Source organism: Ornithorhynchus anatinus, chromosome 16 (genome assembly GCF_004115215.2).
Source record: "Ornithorhynchus anatinus isolate Pmale09 chromosome 16, mOrnAna1.pri.v4, whole genome shotgun sequence".
Classification (NCBI taxonomy): Eukaryota; Metazoa; Chordata; class Mammalia; order Monotremata; family Ornithorhynchidae; genus Ornithorhynchus; species Ornithorhynchus anatinus.
Genome location: NC_041743.1, coordinates 27,421,664 through 27,448,823, shown reverse-complemented (window position 1 = coordinate 27,448,823; position 27,160 = coordinate 27,421,664). Strand labels below are relative to the sequence as shown.

Sequence of the window (27,160 nt, the reverse complement as noted above, 5' to 3'; positions counted from 1 at the left end):
ACCCAACTCAGCAGCAAGAGTGGCAGCAGAGGGAACTTGGTGTCGGAAGGAGCGGTTGAGGGAGAGAGACAAGTAAAAATGCCCAGGACTGAATTGGAACCAGACGGGACAGACCAGCCGGCAAGCAGTTGGTCTAGTATGAAACCGGACAATTGGCCACACTAATTTAAATGGGTTTAATGATTTAGGTCTGTTTAAATGTCAGATTAAGATAGAGATTATATGGTGTTGGCAGTTAAATTTGTTCAAATTTTAAAAGGTAAGTTAAAGAAAAAAAATTCTGGGTTCCAATATAACGGGAAATGAATGTCAAGGGTGGTCCAAGATGGAGATTTTGTTTGACCCATGACATCTTTAAAGTACGCATTTACAATCTAGGTCTCGGAAAGAATTTTTTAATGTTGGAAACCATGCTGTTGAATTGATTTGCAAGAATTGGAGGGTGAGATTTTATATTGCTAACATCCATTCTTTATGGTTTCTAAGTACTTTGCAATTTTATTGTGACAGAGGAAAAAAACCTTAGCTGCAGTGCTAATAACTTGAATAACTGAAAGTGCACATTGGCCTTAAGTACTTTGCATTCTCCTGCAGTAGTGTTGTTCATCAACATTTGTACATCACGGTTTAAATTGAATTAAATTAGATTGAATCTAAATTACCAGGTCTTGAGTAAATTGGATTTGGTAATTCACTATTAAGTCAATCTGCAACTGATGTCATAATTTAGATTTGATTTTTTTTGGAGAATGCTAAGAATTACCCTCCACTTTAAATTCTGATTTCTTTCTTAGAATAAGTGTTATTCTTTTGTTCATAATGATCAAAGTAGAAAAATTGAAATTGAGACTGGACCAGGTCTTAATAGTGATATGTCCATGTTTCCATTGTAGCTTAGCAATTCTGATTTGATAACATAAGTTGCTCTTTTGATCATATTTGCCAATTGAAGCTAGAGTTGACAGTTCTGTCTTTATTTCTTCTGAAATAATGGGGTCTTACCACTACAAGTTAAAAAAAAAACCAAGAACTGAAAAGCTGGAATACAGATAAAGTTTCTATTCCATTTTTGATTCAAATGACAGAGTAGGTCACTTTTTTCAGCATTAAATCACCTTTAAAATAAATGTTAAAATATCTCAATGTATAGAACTCGATCAGTAAATAGTGCTTAGTGTTTCTATTTTTCAAATATTTCCTTGCTACAGTGAATTAATTCCCTTTCTATGGCTTGTTGAGAATTATGTGCCTTATATTCTAAGATGTTAATGATCCATCTTTGGCATTTAAATGAAATATAAAATTCAGGTCTGCTGTAAGTTATTTTGCAATCGCTGATGCTATTTTGTGGTGGTCTGTAATGCTAGAGGTTTGGTTTCATTGTGAACTGCAAACCCGAAAGTGATGATGGAATTTCTAATTATATTAACTGATTTGTTTTTTGCTTTATCATTTTCCAGAGAATAGGTAGTCAGTTTCAAGTTAATGGAACAACAATTCAGTCGACATAGCAAATATACTTCTGATAGGCATTGTCCATGTAAAGTACAATGAAGTGAAATTCTAAATCCTTTGAATTAAAATCAGTTTACTATCTTGGATTTTAAATTAAACTTTTAATCACCACATTACATTTCTTGTTATGAACAAACAATTAAAAATGGTATGATAATGTTGGTATTTGTTAAGCACTTACTATGTGCAGAGCACTGTTGTAAGCCCTGGGGTAGATACAGGGTAATCAGGTTGTACCACATGAGGCTCACAGTCTTAATCCCCATTTTACAGATGAGGGAACTGAGGCCCAGAGAACTTGCCCACAGTCACACAGCTGACAAGTGGCAGAGCTCGGATTTGAACCCATGACCTCTGACTCCCAAGCCCGGGCTCTTTCCACTGAGCCACGTTGCTTCTATAAGATGTTTTTTTTTTATATTTCTGTTTTCAGAAACAATCAATCAGTTATTGAGCCATTACTCTGTGCAGTCAGTCAGTCATTCATATTTGTTGAGTGCTTACTGTGTGCAGAGCACTGTACTAAGTGCCTGGGAGAGTACAGAACAACAATAAAAGACTCATTCCCTGACCACAAAGAGCATACAGACCAGAGGAAGATACAGACATTAATATAAATAAATAGTGCAGAACACTGTACTAAGCTCTTTTGAGAGTAGAGTAGTGTAAGTAGACGTCGTCCTTGCCCTCAAGGTTCTTAAAGTCTAAAGAGTTAGATAGGCATTAAAATTAAGTACAGGTAAGGGAAACAACCGAGTATAAGGATATGCTAAATGCCCAGGGGGTTAGGGAGTATGTGGCCTAGTGGAGAAAGCATGGGCCCAGAAGTTAAAAGACCTGAGTTGTAGCCCAGTTCCACAACGTTCTTGTTGTTTGACCTGTTGCAAGTCGCTTAACTTCTCTGTGCCTCAGTTCTATCATTTTCAAAACGAGGATTCAAAACCTGTTCTCCCTCCTGCTTAAGCTGTGAGCCCCTTGTGGGCCCTGATCATCCTTTATCTTCTACAGTGCTTAGTACAGGACTTGGCAAATAGTTGACATTTAGCAGATACCACAGTTATCACCTAAGTGCCTATCAGGTGATTCTAAGTACAGAAGTGATAGTTTCAGACATCATGGGAAAAAGCAGTGGCACTGGAGATAATCCAGATGATTCATAAGCAGGTTGCTATAGTAATACGTGGTTCTCAGTGGAAAGAGCCCGGGCTTGGGAGTCAGAGGTCATGGGTTTGAATCCCGGCTCTGCCACTTGTGACCTGTGTGACTGCGGGCAAGTCACTTCACTTCTCTGTACCTCAGTTACCTCATCTGTAAAATGGGGATGAAGACTGTGAGCCTCACGTGGGACAACCTGATTACCCTGTATCTCCCCCAGCGTTTAGAACAGTGCTCTGCACATAGTAAGAGCTTAACAAATACCAACATGATTAATACACATTACGCCTCCGACTGGGGATACTTACTCCCTCTTTTTCTCTGATCCTGCTTGCTTAAGTGATGCAGCAGGGAGGGGGGAGATGAGAGATTAATCGAGTAAGGCTTTCTGGAGGAGAAGCAAGATTAGAGGAGCTTTGAAGATAGGGAATATGGTGATTGGTTAGGTAACATCAATCAGTCACATATATTGAGGGCTTACTGTATCCAGACCACTATACGAAGCACTTGGAAAAGTGCAGTATACAGTGTTACAGAATTGGTAGATAGATTCCCTGCCCCCAACGAGTTTACAGTCTAGAAGAGATTCAGGAGGTTTCATAGTGGATTGGTGCATTTTGTGCTTCGCCTTAATCTGGTGGAATCCTTCCAAATGTTCAGCTAAACAAGAGAATAGAGGAAACATTGAGAATAGAAGGATAAACTGTATGGGCTGGATTTTAGTGGGAGTGGAGCTAGGATAGGTAGGGTAGAGATGGCTGATTCAAAACCCCCTACAAATATTGCCTGTAAATACATTTAAATATTTGCAGGCAATTCTATGCACTTGGACGTTCAGAAATCATTGGGATAATTGAATTAAAGTGTGTTAGAAGTACTGTGTTTTGTCTTTTATGCATTTTAATTGGAGATTTTTGTGCATTTTTGAAATGTGTGCCCCGAGATTTAGAAAGCCTCATCTTTCGATGACATGACGAATGAATATTGGTATTTAGTGAATCAATATAACAGATATATTGGGAGTTATGAACATTCAGTAAGGAAATGGCTGACTTGCAATGGTACTTGTATGCTTTGATTCATGAGAGGGTGTAAAATTACTAAGTAATAAATCTTCAAAATTTGAATGAAGTATAGATTGAAGCAGCATCACATTTTTCTCCTACTCATTTTGCATTTTAGCAAGAATGCCATCTATGGTAAACGGTTGCAAATATGATTTATTATTGAAATCTCTATTTGTGTTTCCACATAGCATGTACAGGTGCCTGAGGATAATTAGCTTGAATTACATAAGTACAAGTGAAAATGAAAGTAATACTCTGACTTGGGTGTTGTGATCAGTTGAAAAATTATTTTAATATTAATAGGTTTAGTAAATTGAAGCCTGGTAATATCTCAGTTTCACTATTTTTAATAGGTTGCTCCTTTTGTAGCTGATTTATTTAGGGATTTTATCTAAATTCCAGTTAAGACTTTAAATTAAAGGAGTGAAAAAGAAGCTGTTTCAAATATCGGGGCCTCAGTTTTAGGTGAGCTTTGTACCTAATTGACAAAAATTGCTAGGTGACTTTTAAAGAGGAAATACTTTTTTTATATGACTGGCCATTATCTAATATTGAAGAATGGCAGTAACTAGAAATAAGATTTCAAAGAGGAAACTCGGTGAGAAATGTACACTGTTCTCTTTGATATAGTCCAAAATCTTGAGTTTAAGTAAAGAACACAATTCGATTATGTTAATCCATATATTCTTATTGGCGTTCATTGTAAATTGGTACAAAGAAGGATTCTATTGGTAGAACAACAAAAATCGAATTAACTGGTATGCACAGTGTCTCATAAGAACATGGTAGGTATTATAATTCCCTCAAATGTCTCCAAGGATTGTCTAACGGCAGGTTTTGTCTCACTGTTTTAAATCATTGTCATACCAAACTACTGTCTGTGAGGAAGGAAAGTTACATTAAGTTCTTTTCATGTCCACGTCCTATCAGAAGGCATTTATTTCTGCTACCTTAATCATATCCTAAAGTTAGTTCTGAGGTTTATTGCGGGGTTTGTATCTTGAACCTCTGTAAATCAGCAGGAAGTCACATTTTGAAAGAAATAGTGTAAAATCAAACATTTCAAAGAAATAGAAAAATATTGATCAAGCATCTTTCTGGACCCAATATAAAATTGGTTGCTCTCAACTTCCTACCATATTCTCCTTTCCGCATCACCTGTGCTCTTGTGTTCGTCATTCCGAGCACTTTAATATTCATCCCACTCCCACAGCACATGTGTACTTATACTTTGTCGGTTCCCCTTTCTGTAATGTATTGTCTGTCTTCTGCACTAGATTGAAGTTCCTTGCGGGCTGGGGTCCTGTCTACCAAGTGTATTTTACTCCCTCAGATACTTATTACACACTGTAAGTGCTCAGTAAATGTCACTGATTGATTTCTATTTCCAGATAATTGGTTTCAAGGCTCTGCAGTGGTCTTCCTCTTGCCTGTCTGCTCTTTCCTCCTGTCAGACTTCAGTGCGCAAACTTTACTTCTTTACTTCTTAGCACTGTACTAAGCGCTGGGGTAGTACAAGCAAATTAGGTTGGACACAGTCCCTGTCCCACAAGGGGATCACAGTCTTAAGCCCCATTTTTCAGATGAGGTAACTAAGGCACAGAGAAGGGAAGTGACTCCCAGGGCCATACTCTGTCCACTAGGGCCAAGGTGCATCTCATCAGTTGTATTTATTGAGTGCTTACTGTGTGCAGAGCACTGTCCTAAACTCTTGGGAGAGTGCAGTACAACAGAGCTGGTAGTCCCCTGCCCACAATGAGCTTTCAGTCTAGAGGGGACACAGATGATGATGATGATGATGGTATTTAAGTGCTTATAATGTGCCAGGCACTGTGCTAAGCGCTGGGGAGGATACAAGCAAATTGAATTGGACAAAGTCCCTGTCCCCACATGGGGCTCACAGTCGCAATCCCCATTTTACAGATGAAGTGTCTGAGGCCCAGAGAAATGAAGCGACTTGCCCAGTGTCGCACAGCAGACATGTGGCAGAGTCAGATTGGAACCCATGACTTTCTGACTCCCAGGCCTCTGCCGTATCCACTATGCCGTGCTGCTTCTCAGTCTCATCAAAGATGAATGCTGTCACTGGACTTGAGGCATTTACACTGTCCATCAGTGCCGGGGAAGATAGAAAAAGGAAAATCCTTGGATAGTTCAGTTGCTTTGAGGTGGAATATAGTAGATTTCCTCCAAATGTTTTATACATTTTATTGTTAAAATTATTTTGAGCATGAACATTTCCATTCCTATGGGAGAAGGAAATTTCAGGGAGGCCCAAAGAGATTTTTGGTCGTAATTATCCAATATTATTGTATCCCTCACCAAGAAGTGTTTATGTATCCTTGACTTCACAATCTATCAAAGAACTATGGTACAGCTCAAGAGAAAATCTTTTAGTCATGTAAATAAGTAATCTTCTTGGTTGTCCCTGTTTTATACATTTGTCCTGCAACAAAAAGTGGGCTGTTGCTACCTAGGATCCTAAAATGGAAATGCACTTCAAGCATTTAAAGTAAAACAACTTTAATTTTAAAATTTAGGAGGGCACCTTTTATTACCTGGATTGAAAACCTGCCCAGCCGTGTTTTGCACAGACCCTCCCGAGCCAATTTTAAATATGGTTGCATGATTTATTTCACTGTGAGCGATTGCCCAGAAGGTTAATGCAAGTGTTCAGTAAACAACATAAATCAATATTAAGCCTGTTCAGAGGTCTGTAAACAAATTCAAAAAAACTCCAGAGTTAAAACTAAATTAAAACAATTGTGAATTAATGTCTGTAATAGTAAGTCAAAAAAAATGAAGGTAAATAATGAGATATTATTTTCGTATACTTATACAATAAATTCCTAAGTATCCAAGTGTTAGTTTTCAGTTAGTGCGAGAGTTAACTTAGACAGTTAAGCCTGTATAAGACTGCAGCTCTGCCCTGAAATGGTAGTAGAATCGGGGGCTACAGGGGAAGAATGGGAAGTTTGGGTCCTTTTCTGGTCATTTAATGGCCATTCAGGGGTCAAAAACTCGATACACCATTTTGGCCTATTCCCACTCCATTCCATTCCCTGTTTGATGAAGGGAACAACATTCAATTAATTTAGAATTTACTTTTTCTAACTTTTAGGACACAGAGTTGTGTCAACCAGAAAAGATTAGTGGAACATCACTGTTTATGACTGAAGCATCTGCATCTTTTTATTTTATTTCATTTTTGTTTCCGTTAAATGCTTACTGTGTGCCTGGTACTCTTCTAAGCACTGGGATAGACACAAGTCAGTTAGGTTGGATACAGTCCCTGTCCCAAATAGGGCTGACAGTCTTAATCTCGGTTATAGTAGACCTGGAGTCAGGATTTGAACCCAGGATCTTCTGACTTGCAACCCTGTGCTCTTAACTTTAGTCCACCCTGCTTCTCTGTCCTTTCCATGTTTATTTTAGTGATTGATTTCTTTCCTTTAGAACTTGAATACGGTATGGATAATCTTGTTAAGGCTTTAATAAATAATAATAATGACATTTAAAGGATAACTGTTTGTCAAGCACTGCTGGAGTAGATGCAAGTTAATCACATCAGACGCAGATCCACAGCCCATTGGAATGAAGATCTATGTCTAGATTGGACAGGAAGAGGAAAATTGTGAACAGCAGCTCCAAGAATATATAGCTTTCCCTTCTTTCGATCGTAAAAGGATGAAAGAATTCACAAAATTGTCTTCCACATCTTCTAAATGAATTCCCAGTGCCTAGTTGTTAAGTGTTCTGGGTTTATCAAGTTGCTGCTACTGTCTTCTGCCCTTGTTGGCTGACGACAACCATCTTCACTCTGATTTAATCCTTTAATTTATTGTTCCAGTTGTTTTCTAAGACCTCCTCTTAAACTACATCTTTGCTATTACTTCTCAGGTGGTATTCCTAATCATGCTCACTATGCCCTTCACTTAATAATGAGGCACTTTGTGATAGGATCCTCCGTCTGTGGGAGCAGCAGCAGGAAGGAAATGGTGAAACTGGCTATTGAGAATCAGCCTGGAGGGAGGGAATTCACTTTTGGTTATCTAACAAGTTAGAAAGGAAAAACCTAGTCATACAGGAGCTCACAAAATGTTATTTTTACAAAGTAGCATTACCAGCCTCAATTGTAATATGCCTTTGGGATATTATAAGCTATAGGCTTCTGTGTAATCTATTAGTCCTGCTGATATAAAAACCTGTGAATTGTGGGTTAAAACCTGAGGCTCAAAAAATTACATTAATATGTTAATCCAAGATACTCAGGAAAAGGGAATAATGCAAATACAGAATTTTTATTAAATAGCTCCCCAAATAGGTTTATGATATACCGTAAATTTGTAACAATAACTTTAGGAAATATGTCTTTCATTAAAAAAACTGTTTTGTTATGGTTTTGGGTTTCACCAGTTAGGTACTCAGGGTTTTAGGCACTTTGTCGTGATGTTGATGAAAAATTAATTTGCTTTAACTCATCTTACAAACTGAGCTTTAGCAAACTGAGAGGGAATATCCTGATGCTAAATATGTGTACATAAAAAATCATTTTCAAAAATAACCCAAGAACCAGTGAGATACTAACTATTTAATAACAATAATAATAGTGGCATTTGTTAAGCGCTATGTGCTGAGCACTGTTCTGAGCGCTGGGGTAGATAAAGGGTAATCAGGTTGTCCCACGTGGGGCTCACAGTCTTAGTCCCCATTTTACAGATGAGGTAACTGAGGCACAGACTAGCTCAGAGTCACACAGTTTATCAGTGGCGGAGCCAGAATTAGAACCCATGACCTCTGACTCCCAAACCAGTGATCTTTCTACTAAGCCGTGCTGCTTCTCTTAATCGTGTGTTCATATGTGACTGAAAGATCAGTCTATGACCGCCATACCTGTGTACATTGTTGGCATATTTATGAGGCTGCATTGCCACTTGAAAGTTTTGAGGTGAGGTATGTACATAGAAAGGCTCAGAGATTAGGTTAGAGAAGCAGTCAGGGTGGATTTAAGTTGAGCTGTCGGAAAATGATGTAACTAAGCCATGTCAGTGCTAATTGTTCTTTAGAAATAGTTAACTGAATTTGTATGCCAAAAAACCCCGGTGTGTGATGAACTTCCAGTTCCAATGTGAAGGTATTTACACCTTTATTTATGCTTTATTTTAATCCCAACTGCATGTCTCTTTTCTTAAAATAAATAGCCATTTATCTTGACTAGCTAAATGTCCACAGACTTGATTTTTTGGTTAACTTCCAGTATCTGAAGGTGTGCTATTATATCCATATTGTAAAGAACGGCAATCTAAATATCACTTCTTTGAAATATACTGTATTTTATCTAATACTAGGTGATTTGAATATGTCAAATTGGCTGAATAACTTCAACACATATCTTTATATAAGGTTATCATCTTTGTTTATGTTAGATACTGTCAGAGTTCGTTATTTAATGGCGAGTTGACATTTTGCACAAACACACTAATTTGCCCTTCATGCTCTAAGCATATTTTTTTCCTCACTTTTAAATTCTGACATTTTGTGGAAATACCAAGCTATTCAGAATATTGCTTCAATACTACTACTACTCAGAATATTGCTTCAATGTCCATATTTATTGCAAACTCTTTTAAAGGCAAACCGATGAACTCGTATTCTTTTTTTTCCAATGAATCATATGACACAAAACCTGGTAACTAGTCATTGAAGAATCCACTCTGCAGTTTTCCTCAAACCAGATGAAAAGAGGACCAGATTTGGCATTTGAGAGTATCCTGATGACACTAGGTATCTCTTTGGTTTTATTAGAGAAGCAGGGTGGCTCAGTGGAAAGAGCCCGGGCTTGGGAGTCAGAGGTCGTGAGTTCGATTCCCGGCTCTGCTGCTTGTCAGCTGTGTGACTGTGGGCCAGTCACTTAAATTCTCTGTGCCTCAGTTACCTCATCTGTAAAGTGGTGATTAACTGTGAGCCTCACGTGGGACAACCTGATTACCCTGTATCTGCCCCAGCGCTTAGAACAGTGCTCTGCCCATAGTAAGCGCTTAACAAATACCAACATTATTATTGGAGAGTACCTTATATATATAGTAATCATTACTAATTGGGTGTTGTGGATTATCTTTGTCCTTCCCATTGAAAGTAGGGAGTTGAGCAGTGGCCCATCCAGCGAAGAGGTTTGCTGTGGCTCTGGTGTGAGAAGCAGCGTGGCCTAGTGGATATTGCATGGGCCTGGGAGTCAGCAAGACCTGGTTTTGAATTCTAGATCTGCCACTTGTCTGCTGTGTGACCTTGGGCAAGTCACTTAATTTCTCAGGACCTTAGTTACCTAATCTGTAAAATGGGGATTGATCATAAGTCCCATGAGTGGCATGGGCTGTGTCCAGTCTAATGTGCTTATCTACCCCATGTGAGAGAGGTGTTTAATGAATTGCTTTTTTTCTTTTTTTTTCTTTTTTTCCCAGATTGTTCTCTTAATTATGAGTGGATGGAGCCCGGTCACTTAGTTTTGTACGGAGCACCAGTGCTTAGTAATAGATTCTCACAAAGTACCTTGTGGATTTAAAAAAATGATGACTATTTGACAGAATGGGGACAATGCAAAACTTTAAGAAGGGCATCTAGAAGTCAAGGACTGAAACCTATTTTTAGGCCTCGATTCCTCTTTCATTGTGCATTAGTGGTTCACAGTGGTTCTTAACACAATTTTCAAAATGGTGTTTGCAGCTTAAAAAAGAAGACACACATACAAATTAGCTAATGAAAGGTTTGTGGATTTTTTAAGGAATAGCTTGTACTCTTTCTAATTATCAGTCGGTGATATTTATTGAGTGCTCAGTATGTGCAGAGCACTGTACTAAGCACTTGGGAGCATACAAGTAGCAGGCACGTTCCTGCACGTAACAGAATTACAGTCTAGAGGGGAGACAGGCATTAATATGAATAAGTTATTTATAATATGTAATTTAAGGATATGTATATAAGTGCTGTGGGGTTGAGGATGGGGTGAATATAAAATGTCCAAAGGTCACAGATCCAAGTACATAGATGAAGTAGAAGGGAGAGTGAGCTGGGAAAAAGAGGGCTTAATTGGAGAAGGTCTCTTGGGGGAGATGTGACCTTAATAATGCTCTGAAGGTGGAGAGAGTGGTGGTCTGGTGTATATGGAGGGGGAGGGAATTCCAGGCTAGGAGAAGGATGTGGGAAAGGGGTCAATAGCGAGATGGATGAGATCAGGGCACAGTGAGTTAAGCTGGTGCTAGAGGAGAGGAGTATGAGGGCTGGACTGTAGTAGGAGGTCAGTGAGGTGAGGTAGGTTGGAACAAGCTGATTGAGTTCTTTAAAGCCAATGGTGAGGGATTTCCATTTGATGCAGAAGTGGATGGGCAGACACTGGAGGTTTTTGAGACGGGGGAAGACACGGACTGAATGTTTTTGTGGAAAGAGTGATCCGGGGAGCAGAGTGAAGAATGGACTGGAGTGGGGAGAGACAGGAGGCTGTGAGGTCAGCAAAGAGGTAGAGGCAGCGGTCAAGGCAGGATGGGATTAGTGCTTGGATCAGTGTGGCAGCAATTTGGATGGAGCGGAAAGGGCAGATATTAGCATCGTTGTGACGGTAGAACTGACGGGATTTGGCGACAGATGGAATATGTGGCTGGAATGAGAGAGATGAGTCAAGGACGATGTCGAGGTTATGGGCTTGTGAGATTGAGAGGAGAGTGGTATTGTCTAAAGTGATGGGAAAGACAAGGAAAGAATAGGGTTTGGGAGGGAAGATAAGAAGTTCAGTTTTGGATGAGATAAGTTTGAGGTGTGCGATTGGTCCCTGCAGACAGGATCTGATTGATTGGATGGTCTGCCAGTGTTCTGATGTCACAGTGGAACATAGAGACCAAGAGAGAGATGAGAGAGAATGTTTCTGAAAAATCAAAATCAGCATTTTCCCCCATGAGCCTCACGATGCTGTATCCCAGCTCCTCTCTGAGGGGAGGGGTCATGTCACCGGGGAGATGGGGAGGGCCCAGATCGAGGCCAGTCTGTGACACCAGGTAGGATGGCCAGATTCCCACATCCCAGGCCGAGCAGTGCAGGCATCCCAACTCGGCTGTCCCAAGGGACCCCACGAGGGAACTGAGAGGGGAAAAACCAAGGCAGTTCCTCGGGAAGGGGCGGGCCCGCCTGGGGCACTCTCTTCCGTATTCCCTAGACTTCTTGGCTTCTACCCCTCTAAGGGTCAGAGAGTCAGTCAGCCGGTCGTATTTGTTGAGCACTCTCTGTGTACAGAGCATTGTACTAAGAGCTTGGGAGAGTACAATGTGACAGTATAACAGACCCATTCCCTGCCCACAACAGCTTTCAGAGGAGGCAGAGGGGCACTCTGGGAGCAATGGTGTTGATAGAGGGGGACAGAGCGACACAGTGGGATGGGCAGAAGCTGGCCTCACTGGGACATCCCAGCTCCCTTTTCCCCGCCCCCCCCCCCCCCCCCCCGACATCAAGCTGGCAACTAACGCATTTGGAACTTCTTCTGCGGTGGATGAGGCCGCAAGTTACTGCTTTTCCGCTCATCTTGGAGGACTTCACCAGATAAATAGGTCGAAGTACAACATAACAATAATCTTTGGTGGAACTATTATCATTAGTGGATTCAAAGTGAGTGGAAAATTTGTGCATCGAATTTGGAGGAACTAATGGTAATAGAAATTGTAGGAAATATTGAACATGGAGGTTCTGAGAAGTCAGTCCTTCTCTGCATATTGTTTGTCATCTCTGAAGAAAGGAAAATATATTTATGATAATAGTAAAGATTTGATTCTCTCTGGTTACTAAGAACATCACTACCAGCGGTAAGCTGCTTCGTTATCTGTGGATAGCGTTTCCGGAGTCTCATCTTCCCACAGCCACCTCTAGCGCTTATTTGTTTTTCCCTCTCCCGTGCTTTCGTGAACATATAAGTACATGCAGTTTTAAACTCTGTCTTTCTCTTCAGCGCTCAGAAAAGTGCTTTGCACTTATTAAGCACTTAACAAATGCCACCATTATTACTGTTATTATTTAGAGCGTAACCTCCTCGTAGGCAGGGAACATCTTGTATTCTGCTTTACTGTCCCAGGTGCATAGTACAGTGTATTGTACTGAGTGCCTAGTGCCAGGGTCTCTCCGCTGACCTCTCGCTTACATCCTACTTCTGGCCTGGAAATTCCTCCCTCCTCATATCAGACAGATAATTGCTCTCCCCCACTTCAAAGCCTTATTGAAGGCACATCTCCAAGAAACCTTCTCTACGCCCTCTTTTCCTTTTCTTCAGCTCCCTTCTGCATCACCCTGACTGGCTCTCCGCATTCATCCTCCTTCCGGTCCCCAAAGCACATATGTATATATCTGTAATGAATTCATTTATTTATGACTGTGAGCTCGTTGTGGGCAAGGATTGTCCTTTTGTTATTGTGTACTCTCTCGAGAGCGTAGTACAGTACTTTACACTCAGCGCTCAATAAATATGACTGAATGAAAGAGTGGGAACTCAGTAAATACTGTTTTATCTTCTGTCAGTCGATCATATTTATTGAGCGCTTACTGTATGCAGAGCACTGTACTAGGTGCTTGGGAAAGTGCAGTATAGCAGACACATTTCCTGCTCGCACAAACGTACAGTCTTGAGAGGGAGACAGACTTTGATATAAAAAATTAAAGATAGGTATATAAGTGCTGTGGGGCTGGGAGGGGGGATGAATAAAGGGAGCAAGTTTGGGCGACTCAGAAGGAAGTTGAAGAAAAGGAGAAGAGGGCTTAGTCAGGGAAGGCCTCTTTTCCAACAGCCTATATTGGTAATCCTTTCCCAAGATGTTGCTCAGGTCAATGCTTATTGGATCAGTGCTCCAAAACCGGTTATTGTGATAGTGTGCGTTCAGTGTTCCTGGCTTCTCTTTTTGTGTAAGACTTTTAGGCATTTGAGAATATTGTGGAAATAAAAGTCTTTTTGCGTGGCAAATCCAGCAAATCATTTCCAAAGTGGAAACCTTGGAATTTTCTTGCTTGAAATAGTAACAGTGATCTCATTCTAACAAAATTAGGTTCATTCAAGGTTAGGAAACCTGGAAAAAGGGCAAATTCACATATAGAAGGTTCCACACATTTGGTCTATTTATGCTTGTCATTGAAGTGTGCCCATCCTCCTGTCATCCCCCGTCTCCCCCCGCCCCCCCCCAACCTCTCTCTCTCTCTCTCTGTCACACACACACACACACACACACACACTCATTTCTACCAGGATCTGTGCATTCAGTAAGCATTTTGAACAGACGGTAATGGCAGAATTAGGAAATGTTTTTCCAACACTGTACATCTGTCTGAATATAGCATGAGGCACTGTTGGAAGACGAGGTTGTGTGTATGTGTGCAACATTGCACACAGGGTAAGCTCTGTAAATCCTTAACAGAAAATTTGGGTAAGAACGCTAACCCCAAATTACAAAAGAAATGGGTGTACCCAGTCACCTCCCCGACCACAAGATGTACTCATGCATACATCCACAATCATCAACAGCCCTCAGCCTCTCCCCCGATATTCCCTCTTTCCTCCTCACCCCCACCTCTCTCTCTCCCCCTCCCCCCCCAACTTGTCTGCTTGTGTTAGCTTGGTCAAGTCACAACTTCTCTGTAATTCAGTAACCTCCTCTGTAAAATGGGGATTGCAACTGCGAGCCCCATGTGGGACATGGAGTGTTTCCAACCTGATTGTCCTTTATCTTCCCCAGTACTTTGTATAGGGCCTGACACATAGTAAGCACTCCACAAATACCATAAAAATAAGGTTTAAAAAAATGGCATGTGGATAGAAAGGTGGGGTCCACTAGTGTTCTTTTTTCTTCCACTAGTCCTTAATAGCACATTTTACAAAATGGTGTTAGGGCAGCTCACGAAATGGTGAGAAGAACATACAGACGAGCTAGTTGGTGCTCCTGAATGAGCAAAGCTTGTGCTGCTGCCATTATATGAGGTAAAAGAGAGAAATAGGTAGGGATGTTCCATTCTCCAATAAGTGGGGGTGCCACTTTGGAGACAACTAGTGCTTTATCACAGTGGCCTTCCATGCTATATCTATCTTGATGTTATAAGCATTATGAACCTGACTGACCGAAAGAGACAATATTGTTTTTCTTTGCATATATCTATATGCATGGTATTTGACTCTCTTTTCACTCTTATCTCTATTATATTATTTCTCTTTTCCCTATTCCGTATGCAGGCTAATTTGCATCTCTTCCTTTAATGTTTTTCTTTCACTTTTGTCCACTTTGACATTTTTCTTGCTGCTGTTGTGAAAATCCCTGAAACCAACTTTTTTACAGCAATTAACTTTGTTCTGTTTCTTGTAAACTGTTCTGTTATACTCTCTCTGAAGGTAACCCTGGTATTATTGTTTTAAGATAGCAATTATATTCCAGAAAACTAGCTGCTTACTCAATTGACCTTGAGGCTTTATTCTAAGTAAAGAAGAGCTGTTGTCTGTTGTTGTTTTTTAATTTAAATCGCTACCTCTTTAATTCCTAAAGTGTCCGTATTGTAAAGCACAACATCTTGTGCTTAACAAAGAAGAAAAGGAATTCAACATCCTATTCTTGAATGGTGAAGAGGAACTCTGGGGTTTTACTTAAAAGCAAAACCTGTCTTACATAAGCTGCTTTTCCACCAAAATCAGTGGAGAAAATGCTTATGTTTGTTTGGTATATAGCATTTTTCCTGCACATTTCAGTGGTAAACTGTCGTATTTTGTATGTATTTATATATGTATACATGCATATATCATGATATATAATGAATTGTCTAGCAAACAAAACTCACTTAAAGTTCTTTGTTCTTAAAATGATCCCAAATTATGATTAATGACAATTAATACTTAGTTTTTTCACCGTTCTCTTTCTCTGGCTCAACACTAACTTGCTTAGTGATTAGACTAATTATTGAAATTTATGAAGCAGAAATGTCAACATCCTCTCCTAAATTCTTCGATGTTTGCCATAAGGTAGTATACAAGGATTTTCATTTTGGATTTAAAGGCATTTGTGCTTAAATATGGAACAGCCCTGAGTGACCCTTCTCTGACACGCATTTCTTTATTTCTGAAGAGGGTTCTTCAGAACAGTGACGGTTGTTCCACCCGGCTTTATAAACTGAACAGAGAACCCGTTTCGGAGCAGGTGCGGGATTTCCTGCCGATGTAGGAGCCCTGCCTCCGAGGGCGAGGGAGGGAAGAAGCCACTGCTTTTTGTTACCTGCTGCCTCTGTAGGAAGCATGGCGATAAGGCAGAGCCCCTTGCCCTTCCAGCAAGAGTGCCAGCATCCCCTTTATCAAGATCCTAATCGTCACCTGAAGGTCAGTTGAAAGACGTCACCTAAAGATGCGATGCTTGATGGGGTGACCCATGGCTCAACACATCTGTCCCCAACTCTAAACAACCGGTGGTATTTACTGAGTGCTTACTGTGTGCAGAAAACTGTTCAGAGCGCTTGGGAAATTACAGTACCACAGAATTGGTCGACGTGTTTCCTACCTACAATAAATTTACAGTCTAGAGGGGGAGACGGACATTAATATCCATAAATTACTCTGACTCTGTCGTTCTCCATCTCATTTCCTGTTAGCTCAGAGACCGGAGCTGGCTGGGGTCTTTCAATGCTTTCCCTTCTCTAACTTCACCCTCAGAGAAGCAGCGTGGCTCAGTGGAAAGAGCATGGGCTTAGGAGTCAGGGCTCATGGGTTCTAATCCCAGCTCCACCACCTGTCAGCTGTGTGACTCTGGGCAAGTTACTTAACTTCTCAGTCCCTCAGTTACCTCATTTGTAAAATGGGGATTAAGACCGTGAGCCTCGTGTGGCACAACCTGATTACCCTGTCCCCAGCGCTTAGAACAGTGCTCGACACATAGTAAGCGCTTAGCAAATACCAACATTATAGCGTGGCTCAGTGGAAAGAGCATGGGCTTTGGAGTCAGAGGGCATGGATTCGAAGCCCGGCTCTGCCACTTGTCAGCTGTGTGACTGTGGGCAAGTCGCTTCACTTCTCGGTGCCTCAGTTCCCTCATCTGTAAAATGGGGATTAAGACCGTGAGCCCCACGTGGGATAACCTGATTCCCCTGTGTCTACCCCAGCGCTTAGAACAGTGCTCTGCACATGGTAAGCGCTTAACAAATACCAAAATTATTATATTGCTCCTGACCTATTAGGAGAAACAGCAGCGTGGCGTACTGGGTAGACCACGGGCCTGGGAGTGATAAGGTCATGGGTTCTAATTGTGGCTCGGCCACGTGTCTTCTGCGTGACCTTGGGCAAGTCACTTCACTTCTCTGGGCCTCATTTGCTCCATCTGTAAAATGGGGATTGAGACCGTGAGCACCATGTGGGATGGGGACGGTATCCAACCTGATTACCTTGTATCTATCCCAGTGCTTAGAATGGTGCTTGGCACACAGTAAATGCTTAACAAATGCCATCATTATTATTATCATTACTGCAGAGTTCAAGGCAATACCTGGTACAGAGTGGCAAATGGAAATCTTGGCAGGGAGAAAAGAGTGGGTTTGGGAAGAACTGAGATTGTGGGAGGCCTGGAGAGGGTTCAGGGTCTGATTGCACAAGGGGAGAGTATAGTGCACTGGTCTCCTCCCATCCCTGACACCCACCCAGGCCATTTCTCCTAAGACTTACAACTCTTGACTCTCAACCACCTCCTTCAAATCCCTACAACTCTCGGTGGCAGGAATGGGGATTTCCCAGTAAAAGATTTGCCAGTTACGCTACTCATTTGCTTTGTGACTTAGGGCAAGTTACTGAACTTTCCTGTGCCTCAGTTTTCTCATCTGTAAAATGTACTTGGATAGAAATCTGCTCCTGATGACAGTGTAAAGCCATGGTGATTTAGTAATCACTCAAAGAATAACTTTGTCGTACTGGTAGTAGTATTTGTAAAGTGCCTGCTTACCCAGAGATCAGCAGAATGAGTTGAGTCGGTTGAGTGGGTAAGTCAAGCTCGACTCCTTCTTGTTACCCTTTAGAAGCAGTGTGGCCTAATGGATAGAACACAGGCCTGGGAGTCAGAAGACTTGGGTTCTTATCCTAGCTTTGCTACTTGTCTGCTTTGTGACCTTGGGGAAGTCACTTCATGTCTCTGTGCCAGCAGTTACTTCATCTGTGAAATGGGGATTAAGACTGTGAGTCCCAAGTGGAACAGGGATTGTATCCAACCTGATTAGCTTGTATCTATCCCAATGCTTAGTACAGTGCCTGGCACATAGAAAGCGCCTAACAAATACTATAAAAAAAAGCCCCTCTATATCCACCTGAACTAACGTAAAGAAAGCACAGTTCTGAGTTAATAATAATAATTGTCATATTTGTTAAGCACTTACCATGTGCCAGGCACTGTACTAAGCGCTGGGGTTGACACAAAGTATTTGTGTTGGACACAGTCCCTGTTCCACAAGGGACTCGCAGTCTTAATCCCCATTTTCCAGATGAGGTAACTGAGGCACAGAGAAGTAAAGTGACTCGCCCAAGGTCACAGAGCAGACAAGTGGCAGAGCCGGGATTAGAACTCAGGTCCTTCTGACTCCCAGACCCATGCTCTGTCCACCCCCAGAATCCTTTCAAATATCAGTTTTACAAAGATAGTGCCACCACGGTTTCCAGATTCTCATTTCTGTTAATTCTTTGCTTGTTTCTCCACATTTCCAGGAGGAATAAGAGGGAGGAATAATGCGTAGCCTCCATTACCCGCACCCAGAACAGCCCTAACCTATATCCTCTGCCCTAGCAGACATGGTAGGCGCTTCTGGAGGCCATCTCCTGTTCCCTAGCCGTGCGTATTGAATGTGACAAGGCAGTAAGAGAAACAAGCTGAGAACATTTTCATGGGATTCTGTTTGGCCTTGCAGGGGTTGCTACGCCACTTATATGGGTTTATGCTGCCTTTATGAATGAAAACTATTCAAATGAAAATATATGATCCTTTAGTTTTAGAGTAGTTAAAATCTGCCCTCTCCTCAGTAGTACAGATTTTCCGATCGCAGCTTTCGTAGTTAATACTCTAGCAATTCAAAATACATTGAAGAGATATAAACATGGCTGTTCATATATGATGTGTTGTGGGAAAAGACGTATTAAGTTAGTGACCTTTCTTAGAAACATTTGACGTTGAAATTATCCTCTATGGCTATCATTTATAATCAGAAGCACGTTGTTATTGATTGCTGTAGTTTTCCTTGACAAGAATTGTTTCTGGATTGAGAGACATTTCCAAGGAATGATGGCACTTTAAGTGAAAATAATTACAGTAATATAAAATGAAAAGCCCTTCTTTGAGAAATAGATGTTTAATGGTGTCACTTAAAGGAAACTCTATTGAAATTGCCTATGTTTTGTCTGTACGTTAGGATGTCTGCATGTTATTTCATTCAAATGATGTAGAAAAGGATGTGGTTATTTTGAACACTGAATTAATTTCAAGGCGATAAGGCCTTCACTGCCATCTTGAAAGAAGAAATCTCTGAGTTTATTTTTTATTCCTAGTGAAATTTTTGAAAATGGGAATTTTTCCAGGGTAGATAGCCATTTTCTTTAGTGCAGACAAGATTTTTTTTTCATAATTAAAATATATTTATAATCAGACTTAAATGTTTGGCTGCTCTTCTGGGCAAATTAAAACACTGCTGGTGAGTCTTATATAGCTGTGAAGGTGTCTTCTGCTTTGGACTATTCACCAAGGCTTTGTCACCAAGAACCAGTGTGAGTGCTTTAGTACAGTGCTCTGCATAGAGTAAGCACTCAATAAATACGATTGAATGAATGAACAAATTGATTACAGTGGTAGATTTCACAAAGCCACCAAGACTCTCGTAGCCCTGCCCTTACTGGGCAGTATTAGGATAAGAAATGCAACTTAGAAAACATTTTGTTTTTGCATCACGGCCACCACCATTATTTTCAGTAATATTTATTGATTGCCATAATTACTTGACACCATCTCTGCCTTCACAGAACTTAGAATCTACCACGGAGACACACTGTAAGCTAGTTGTGAGCAGGGAGTCTTCCTGTTATATTGTCCTCTCCCAAGCACTTAGTACTGTGCTCTCTACACAGTAAGCGTTGAATAAATACAATTAGCCAACTGACAAAATAATTTACAAATAGGAGGAAGACAGTGAATAGGATATAGCTTAGAGTTTGTGTTTAAGTAATGGGGTTATGAAGAGAGGACGTGGGCTCTAATCCTGGCTCTGCCATGTGTCTGCTGTGTGACCATGGGCAAGTCACTTAATTTCTCTGTTCTTCAGTTACCTCACCGGGGGATTAAGACTGTGAGTACCATGTGAGACAGGGACTTTGTCTGGCCTAATTACCTTTTATCTATCCCAGCGCTTAGAGTGCTTGACACATAGTAAGCACTTAACAAATACGACAAGTATCATTATTATTATTATTATAATTAGAGAAGCAGCGTGGCTCAGTGGAAAGAGCCCGGGCTTGGGAGTCAGAGGTCATGGGTTCGTATCCCAGCTCTGCCACTTGTCAGCTGTGTGATCATGGGCAAGTCACTTAACTTCTCTGTGCCTCAGTTACCTCATCTGCAAAAGGGGGATTAACTGTGAGCTTCACGTGGGACAACCTGATTACCCTGTATCTACCCCACCGCTTAGAACGGTGCTCTGCAGATAGCGCTTAACAAATACTAGCATTATGATTATTACATAAATGCTACTTAGTAGTTTTCAATACACAAATGTGTAGATCGCACAGAAGTGCTGAAGTGGCAGTTGTGGAAGATAAAAGCTGGGAAGGTGTAAAATGAATCAGGAAAGGACCAAATTAAGGTATTACTTATCAAGGTTGGTTAAATGTAAGAAGTCAGGCAGCCCAGCCTTGAAAAACAAAAATGGGCTAATCTCTAATTTGCATTTTAGATTATGTTTATGCCCTTGGTGCTTCATATTTTCATAAATGGTTCATACTTCCCCTTCCTTTGCCCTCTCCCTTCCTTTTTTCTTTTCCAAAACTTGAGGGAATTCTGTGGTACCGGGATAAGAGAGCCTGGACAGAGCAAGAGAGAAAATAAAACGATCTGTGGAAAAAATAAAACAACCCAGCAGCTGTGAAATATTTTAAGGTCTCGAGCAGGCCAAATAAATGGGCACAAATGCCAGTCAGACAGGAGGGCTGATATCAGGGGTCCTGGGCAAGCACCAAGGTTCCAAAACGTGACTCTAAAATCATTAGGTTGGTCTGCACAGACGCAATCTCTGCAGGCATGTGTTTGGTGCCAGATGTTTGCTTTGCACCATGCAGAGTCTGGTCAAAACCAGAACAACCTTACAAAAAGAAGACCCGCTCCATGTAGATTTGGTCGCTACTTAAAAAGATGTTCCCGAAAAACGTTTCTCTGGTTTTGATTTAGGGAAGAGGCTACTTTTGGAAGCCCCCACGTTTAGATAAATTTCATAAAAACTCTTGAGTTTAAAAAGTGCTTTAAAGTATGTGTGAAAGAAAACCAGCAAGTTATTTTGGTTGTAACATGTTAATCGTGGACAGATTGTAGCCGCAAAACAGAAGAATGATAAAATGCAGCTTAATGGCTCCTCCATCAATATTTATTTTTTAATAAAATGTTCCTAACATGCCAAGCTTGTATTCCATAGCACAATGTAAATTGGACCATAGCACTTTTAAAAAAATGCAAGTACCTGCATTTTCAGTGTGTGTAGCAAAAAAAAAAAATTAAACTTTGAGAGGGTAAAGGGTGTGTGTGTTTGTGTCTTTGTGTGTGTGTGTGTTGCACGTGTGTGTGTTGCGCCTAAGCCTTTTCACAAAACTACTACCTGGAATTCCCAAGGACAATTTTATAGAAAAGTTTCTCATTGTTCATTGGCATGGAAAAGGTATTGAGTTTCCCTTGTGGTTTCATTTACATTAATTGAGTGGTGTGAAATTAATATGATACAGAAGCACCTAACATACATGTACATAAGATCCAAAGTAGGACTGCTTTTAGGACATCCTAGGGAGATATCAATTAATCAAGGCATTTAAGTGCTTACCGTGTTCTGAGCACTGTACTTAGTGCTTGAGAGAGTAAAATACAGTGGAGTTGCTAGACATGATCTCTGGCCACAGGGCACTTACAATGCAGAGGGGGATGCGGACAATGAAATAAATTGCAAATAGGAGAAATGGGAAAGTATACAGAGCATGTACGTAAATGCTGTGGAGCTGGGCGGGGGGTAAATAGCGAGTACTTAAAGGATCCCGAAGAGATAATAGATTTTACAAAATTTTATGCTAACTTAGTTTTGTTTTGATTTACAGATTGCTTTCTCCCAGCACAACACGATCATGGATCTTGTGCAGTTCTTTGTCACCTTCTTCAGGTAAATTGCTTTTTCTGACTTTTGACCAGTTAAGCCTCTGTTCTGATATATGTTCTGTCAGTAGGTGATATAATTTAGCAATTCTTTAACCTTTAAAAATCCCACTTCATATCTTTAGAGGATTTATTCACGGAAATTCAAACCACCGGCAGAGCGAATCTTTAACTTGATGAAGTGCCTCTTCCTAGACTCTCTCTCTGTGCCTTCGTGATTCAGGCAGCAGTGCTTCCATTGGGAAGAACTGTAAAAATTGTTCAGTCATCCCTCCCTCCCACGTTATTCAAGGCATCTTCTAGACTGTCAGCTCCTCGTGGGCAGAGAATGTCGGCCAACTGTGTAATCTCCCAAGTGCTTAGTATAGTGCTCTGCACAGAGTGAGCGCTCAATAAATACTCTTGATTGATTGATCAATTTTTTTTTCCAATGGTATTTAAGTGCTTGTTCCAGACACTCTGCTAAGCACTGGGATAGATACAAGATAATCAGGTTAGACACAGGTTATGTCCCACAAGGGGCTCACAGTCTTAATCTTCATTTTACAGTTGAGGGAACTGAGGCACAGAGAAGTGATGTGACATGCTCAAGGTCACGCAGTGGACAAGTAGTCGAGTTTGGATTAGAAACCAGGTCCCGTGACTCCCAGACCCTTACTCTTTCCGCTAGACCATGCTTCTGGAATTCAGGAATGCACTAATAATAATTATGATTATTATTATTATGGTATTTGTTAAGTGCTTACTGTGTGTCAGTCACTGTTCTAAGCACAGGAGTGGCTACAAGTGAATCAGGTTGGGCACAATCCCTGTCCCATGTGGGGCTCACAGTCTCAATCCCCATTTTCCAGATGAGGAAACTGAGGCCCAGTGAAGTGACTTCCCAGGGTCACACAACAGACAAGTGGTGGAGTCAGGATTAGAACCCGTGACCTTCTGACTCCCGGACCTGTGCTCTCTCCACAACACCGTGCTGGTACCACTAAGGAGGTACCTTATTCACATTGCTCAGTGTTGTCTTGAGTAGGGGGTAAGATCTGACCCAGACAATTGAGTAGCCCAGGATGCTCAAAGATCTTGAAATTTCCCAGCTCAAGAATCCAAACTATATGAATTAGATTACAAAGAGACTCATAGTGACAAGGCAAGCTACTCACTGAAATTGGCTCTTTATAGGACACGCAATAAGTAGGAGGAAGAACAGGTGTTGAATATTTTACAGATGAGGGAACTGAGGCCTAGAAAGGTCACACAGCTGGGAAGTGGCAGAGCAGGGATTAGAACCCAGGTCATCTGACTCCCAATTCTGTGCTCTTTCCACTAGGCCATGCTGGTCTATTCTGACTTAATCCTCCTTTATCTCTTGGCTGCCTGTGACATGTGGTCCATGTCCTCTTCTTAAAAATACTTTGACTTTGGTTTCATTTGTTTCTGTTGTATCTTTGTAAGCATAGTGCTTTGCACTCCGTGGGTGCTATTTTGATGATATTTGTAAAGCATATGTTAAGCACTATGTGTCAGGCACTGTGCTAAGTACTGAGGTAGATATAAGATAATCAGGTTGGGGACAGTCCCTGTTCCACAAAGAGCACATAGCATTAATCCCCATTTTACAGATGAGGAAACAGAGGCACAGAGAAGTTTAAGTAACGTGCCGAAGGTCACACGGCAGACAGGTGATGGAGTTGGGATTAGGACCCATGTTCTCTTCCAGTTCCGCTCTCTTTCCATTAGATCATGCTGCTTAGTCAGTCGTATTTATTGAGCACTTACTGTGCGCAGTACTAAGTGCTTGAGGGAGTAAAATATAACAGACAGAAACGTTGCCCACAACGAGTTTACAGTCTAGAGGGGGAATCAAACGATAATATAAATAAAATTATGGATATGTACTTAAGTGCTGTGGGGTGGGGAGTGGGGATGAAAAAAGGAAGCAAGTCAGGGTGACGCAGAAAGGAGTGGCAGAAGAGGAAGGGAGGTCTTAGTCAGAGAAGGCCTCTTGGAGGAGATGTGCCTTCAGTGGGGCTTTGAAGTGGCAGAGAGTAACTCTCTGTTGGATTTGAAGAGTATAGGTGTTCCAGGCCAGAGGCAGGATGAGGGCGAGAGGTTGGTGGTGAGATGGATGAGAACAAGGTACAGAGAGAAGGTTGACATAAGAGGAACGAATTGTGCAGGCTGGGTTGTAGTAGGAGAGTAGTGAGGTAAGGGAGGAGGGAGCAAGGTGAACGAGTACTTTAAACCACTGATTGATAGATTGAAAAAAGCTCCCAGTTGTGGCCCAGAAAGTGGGGCACAATAATGAGCCCACGCAGGGCCAGAACCTGACAGGGGTTCCAGAAGTCCTTAGTCAGTGCCTAGCTTAGTTGGAGCCTAGAGAGTCCAACCCAGGGCTGAGAGGCTTGTCAGTCATGAGGCTTCTTCATACCTCCCGCAGGGCTCTCAGAACAGGTCGAGCCTAGTGGACCTTATAGCCTAGCCTCCTGGCCGGGAGGGAGAAAGAAGAGTCCCTGAGTTTTTTCACACACCCCACCAGGGCCCGGCCGGGTCAGAGGGAAGAGGGCCACAATTCTGGTAATTGAAGCATGGTGACCTAGCTCTGGCTGCCTTAGCTGCCCTCTGTGCCTGAAAAGCTGTCCAGTTGAGAAATGGGAAGGAGGTGAAGGACCACTCCAGTTCTGGAAAATCACACAGGTGTATAGTGTGCAGTTTGGGGAGAAGGCGGATGGGCTGGAGCTTCGTGACTGTGTCGAAACTTCATGATTAAAATCTGTGCGTGGCGTGAACTAGGTTCATTCTCAATTAAGCAAAAGCTGACGTCGTGGAGAAGTGTACCACAGCCTCATATTGAGCTAGACTTTTCCTGTCATGGCCATCTGTACTCAGCAGATGTAGCCGTTCTATTATTAAGGAAAGGTGAAAGGAAGACAGTATTTTTCTATTGGGAAACACAGTTTTTAGGCTGTAACTTAAATCAAAAGTCATCTTGTTTGGAAGTGAAATGCAAGGAATCAGAATATATGTTTTGATTTTAATGGGCACAAAATACTATTTATTCTGGAAAATGTAATGAAGATTAAATTTCAGCATGAACCTTAAATAAGTTTGCAGTTCGGGCATTTTGTATCGTGGAATTTAAATGACCTTTTGCAAGCTATTAGCAACACTAATGGGGACTGTATATTTGTAGAAATCAATTGAAGGAACCTTCTTTGTTCAATAAAAATAGGATTATTTTTATGCAAAATAGGATGAATTGAAAAGTTCAAATATCTCTAAAAAATTCAAATGCTGAAAATATATGCAAATTGCTTTAATATATTTAGGATTCCCAATTGGGTTTTCACAAATTGTGAGGGTATTATAATTGAATAGCTGTATCATTACATTGAAAAAGCTGGTGTTCTGCAAGACTCATTTTAGACATGGTATTGTTTATTTAGATTGCCACCATGGCTAAATGAAATTGCATGTTCTAATTATTGTGGGGGTTAAAATGCGTTTGATTTATCATTTGTCATTTAAATTTCCTCAAATGACCTTAAATAGGGAAATGTTAATTAGGTTACTTTAAAATTGTTTCGTTGTTCATATGTGTGAGTTTCTATATAGAAATTGCTAAATTAAAGAGAAAAAAAATATTTTAATAGGAAAAATTCCTCCAAAACTTTTGTCTCCAATTAAGGCAATGCAACTCCTAAAGGCAGTGCAACAAAATTTGCCCTGAAGTATCTTAAAATATCAAGCGCTGTTATGTGGCATTAGTGAGAAACATACTTGCTTCCCTGCCCCCTTGTATCATGATGGCGTTAGGGTGACTTAACTCTGGTAATTGGGTCTGTAGAAAGTAGGAGCCTAGCCTAGTCCCTGACCCACCTAGGGCTCCCGGTCTTAATCCCCATTTTACAGATGAGGTAACTAAGGCACAGAGAAGACAAGTGACCTTCCCAGGTCACACAGCAGACAAATGGCAGAGCCGGGATTAGAACCCAGGTCCCTCTGACTCCCAGGCCTGTGCGCTATCCACTAGGCCACACTGCTCTATCTGTTTTGCATTTACCCAAACCCTTAATACAGTGCTTGTCTCATAGTGCTTTAGAAGTATCAATTTAAAAAAAAATGTTTCAAAGAGGATTTTATTTTCCCCAGCACCCCTTTGAGCCATCTGGACTGGCCACATTATACTAGCACAGGGGCTGGGATGCCCCAACACTGGAGTGTTAGCAGTGAGGGGATTTGGCCCCGTTGTGGCCCCGTCTTGCCTGGCCAGTCCAACCGAGCTGTTTCTCATAGGCTTATAAGTAAGCCTATGTTGCCTGGAAGTTTGTGGTCAGAAGCAGCGTGGCTTAGTGGATAGAGCAGGGGCCTGGGAGTCAGAAGGTCATGGATTCTAATCCTGGCTCTGCCTCATGTCTGCTGTGTGACCTTTGGCAAGCCACTTATCTTCTCTGGGCCTCAGTTACCTCATCTGTAAAATGGGGATTAAGACAGTGAGCACCATGTGGGACAGGAACTGTGTCCAATCTAACTCAAATCTACCCCAGAGCAGTGCATGTTACATAGAGCTTAGCAAGTACCATAATAATTATTATTATTATTATTAGTCCCTTCCTTTCTTCTCGGGGCCTGGGAGGAGATTAAACAAGTAAACAATAACATTTCCCTGCCCTGTTTGACCTCCCTTTCCTATCAGCTAAACACTTTGATGATTCCCCAGTGCACTTCCATACTCACCTCACCCCCAGCTCCACAGCATTTATGTCCATATCCTTATACACTGCCATTTCCCCTATCTGTAATTTATTTTAATGCCTGTTTTTCACAATAGATTGTAAGCTCTTTTGGTGCTACAGCTCGTGTCTACCAACTCTATTGTGTTCTTCCAAGCTCTTAGTACAATGCTCTGCATGCAGTAAGCACTTAGTAAATACCATTGATGGATAGATCAAGCACCATGCCTGGTACTGGGGTAGCTGCAAGATGATCAGATTGGAAATAGTCTCAGTCCTATACAGG

General features: G+C 41.3%; 1 protein-coding gene across 2 annotated transcripts in view; it reads left to right on the top strand.

Moving 5' to 3' along the window:
• The window catches only part of ATRNL1 (attractin like 1), a 602,864-nt gene that overhangs the window by 242,194 nt on the left and 333,510 nt on the right, over positions 1 to 27,160 (top strand). For both annotated transcript variants that reach the window (XM_001513843.4, XM_039914307.1), the window contains exon 25: positions 22,093 to 22,154. In XM_001513843.4, the coding sequence (XP_001513893.2) occupies positions 22,093 to 22,154 (62 nt within the window). The remainder of the gene's footprint in view (positions 1 to 22,092; positions 22,155 to 27,160) is intronic.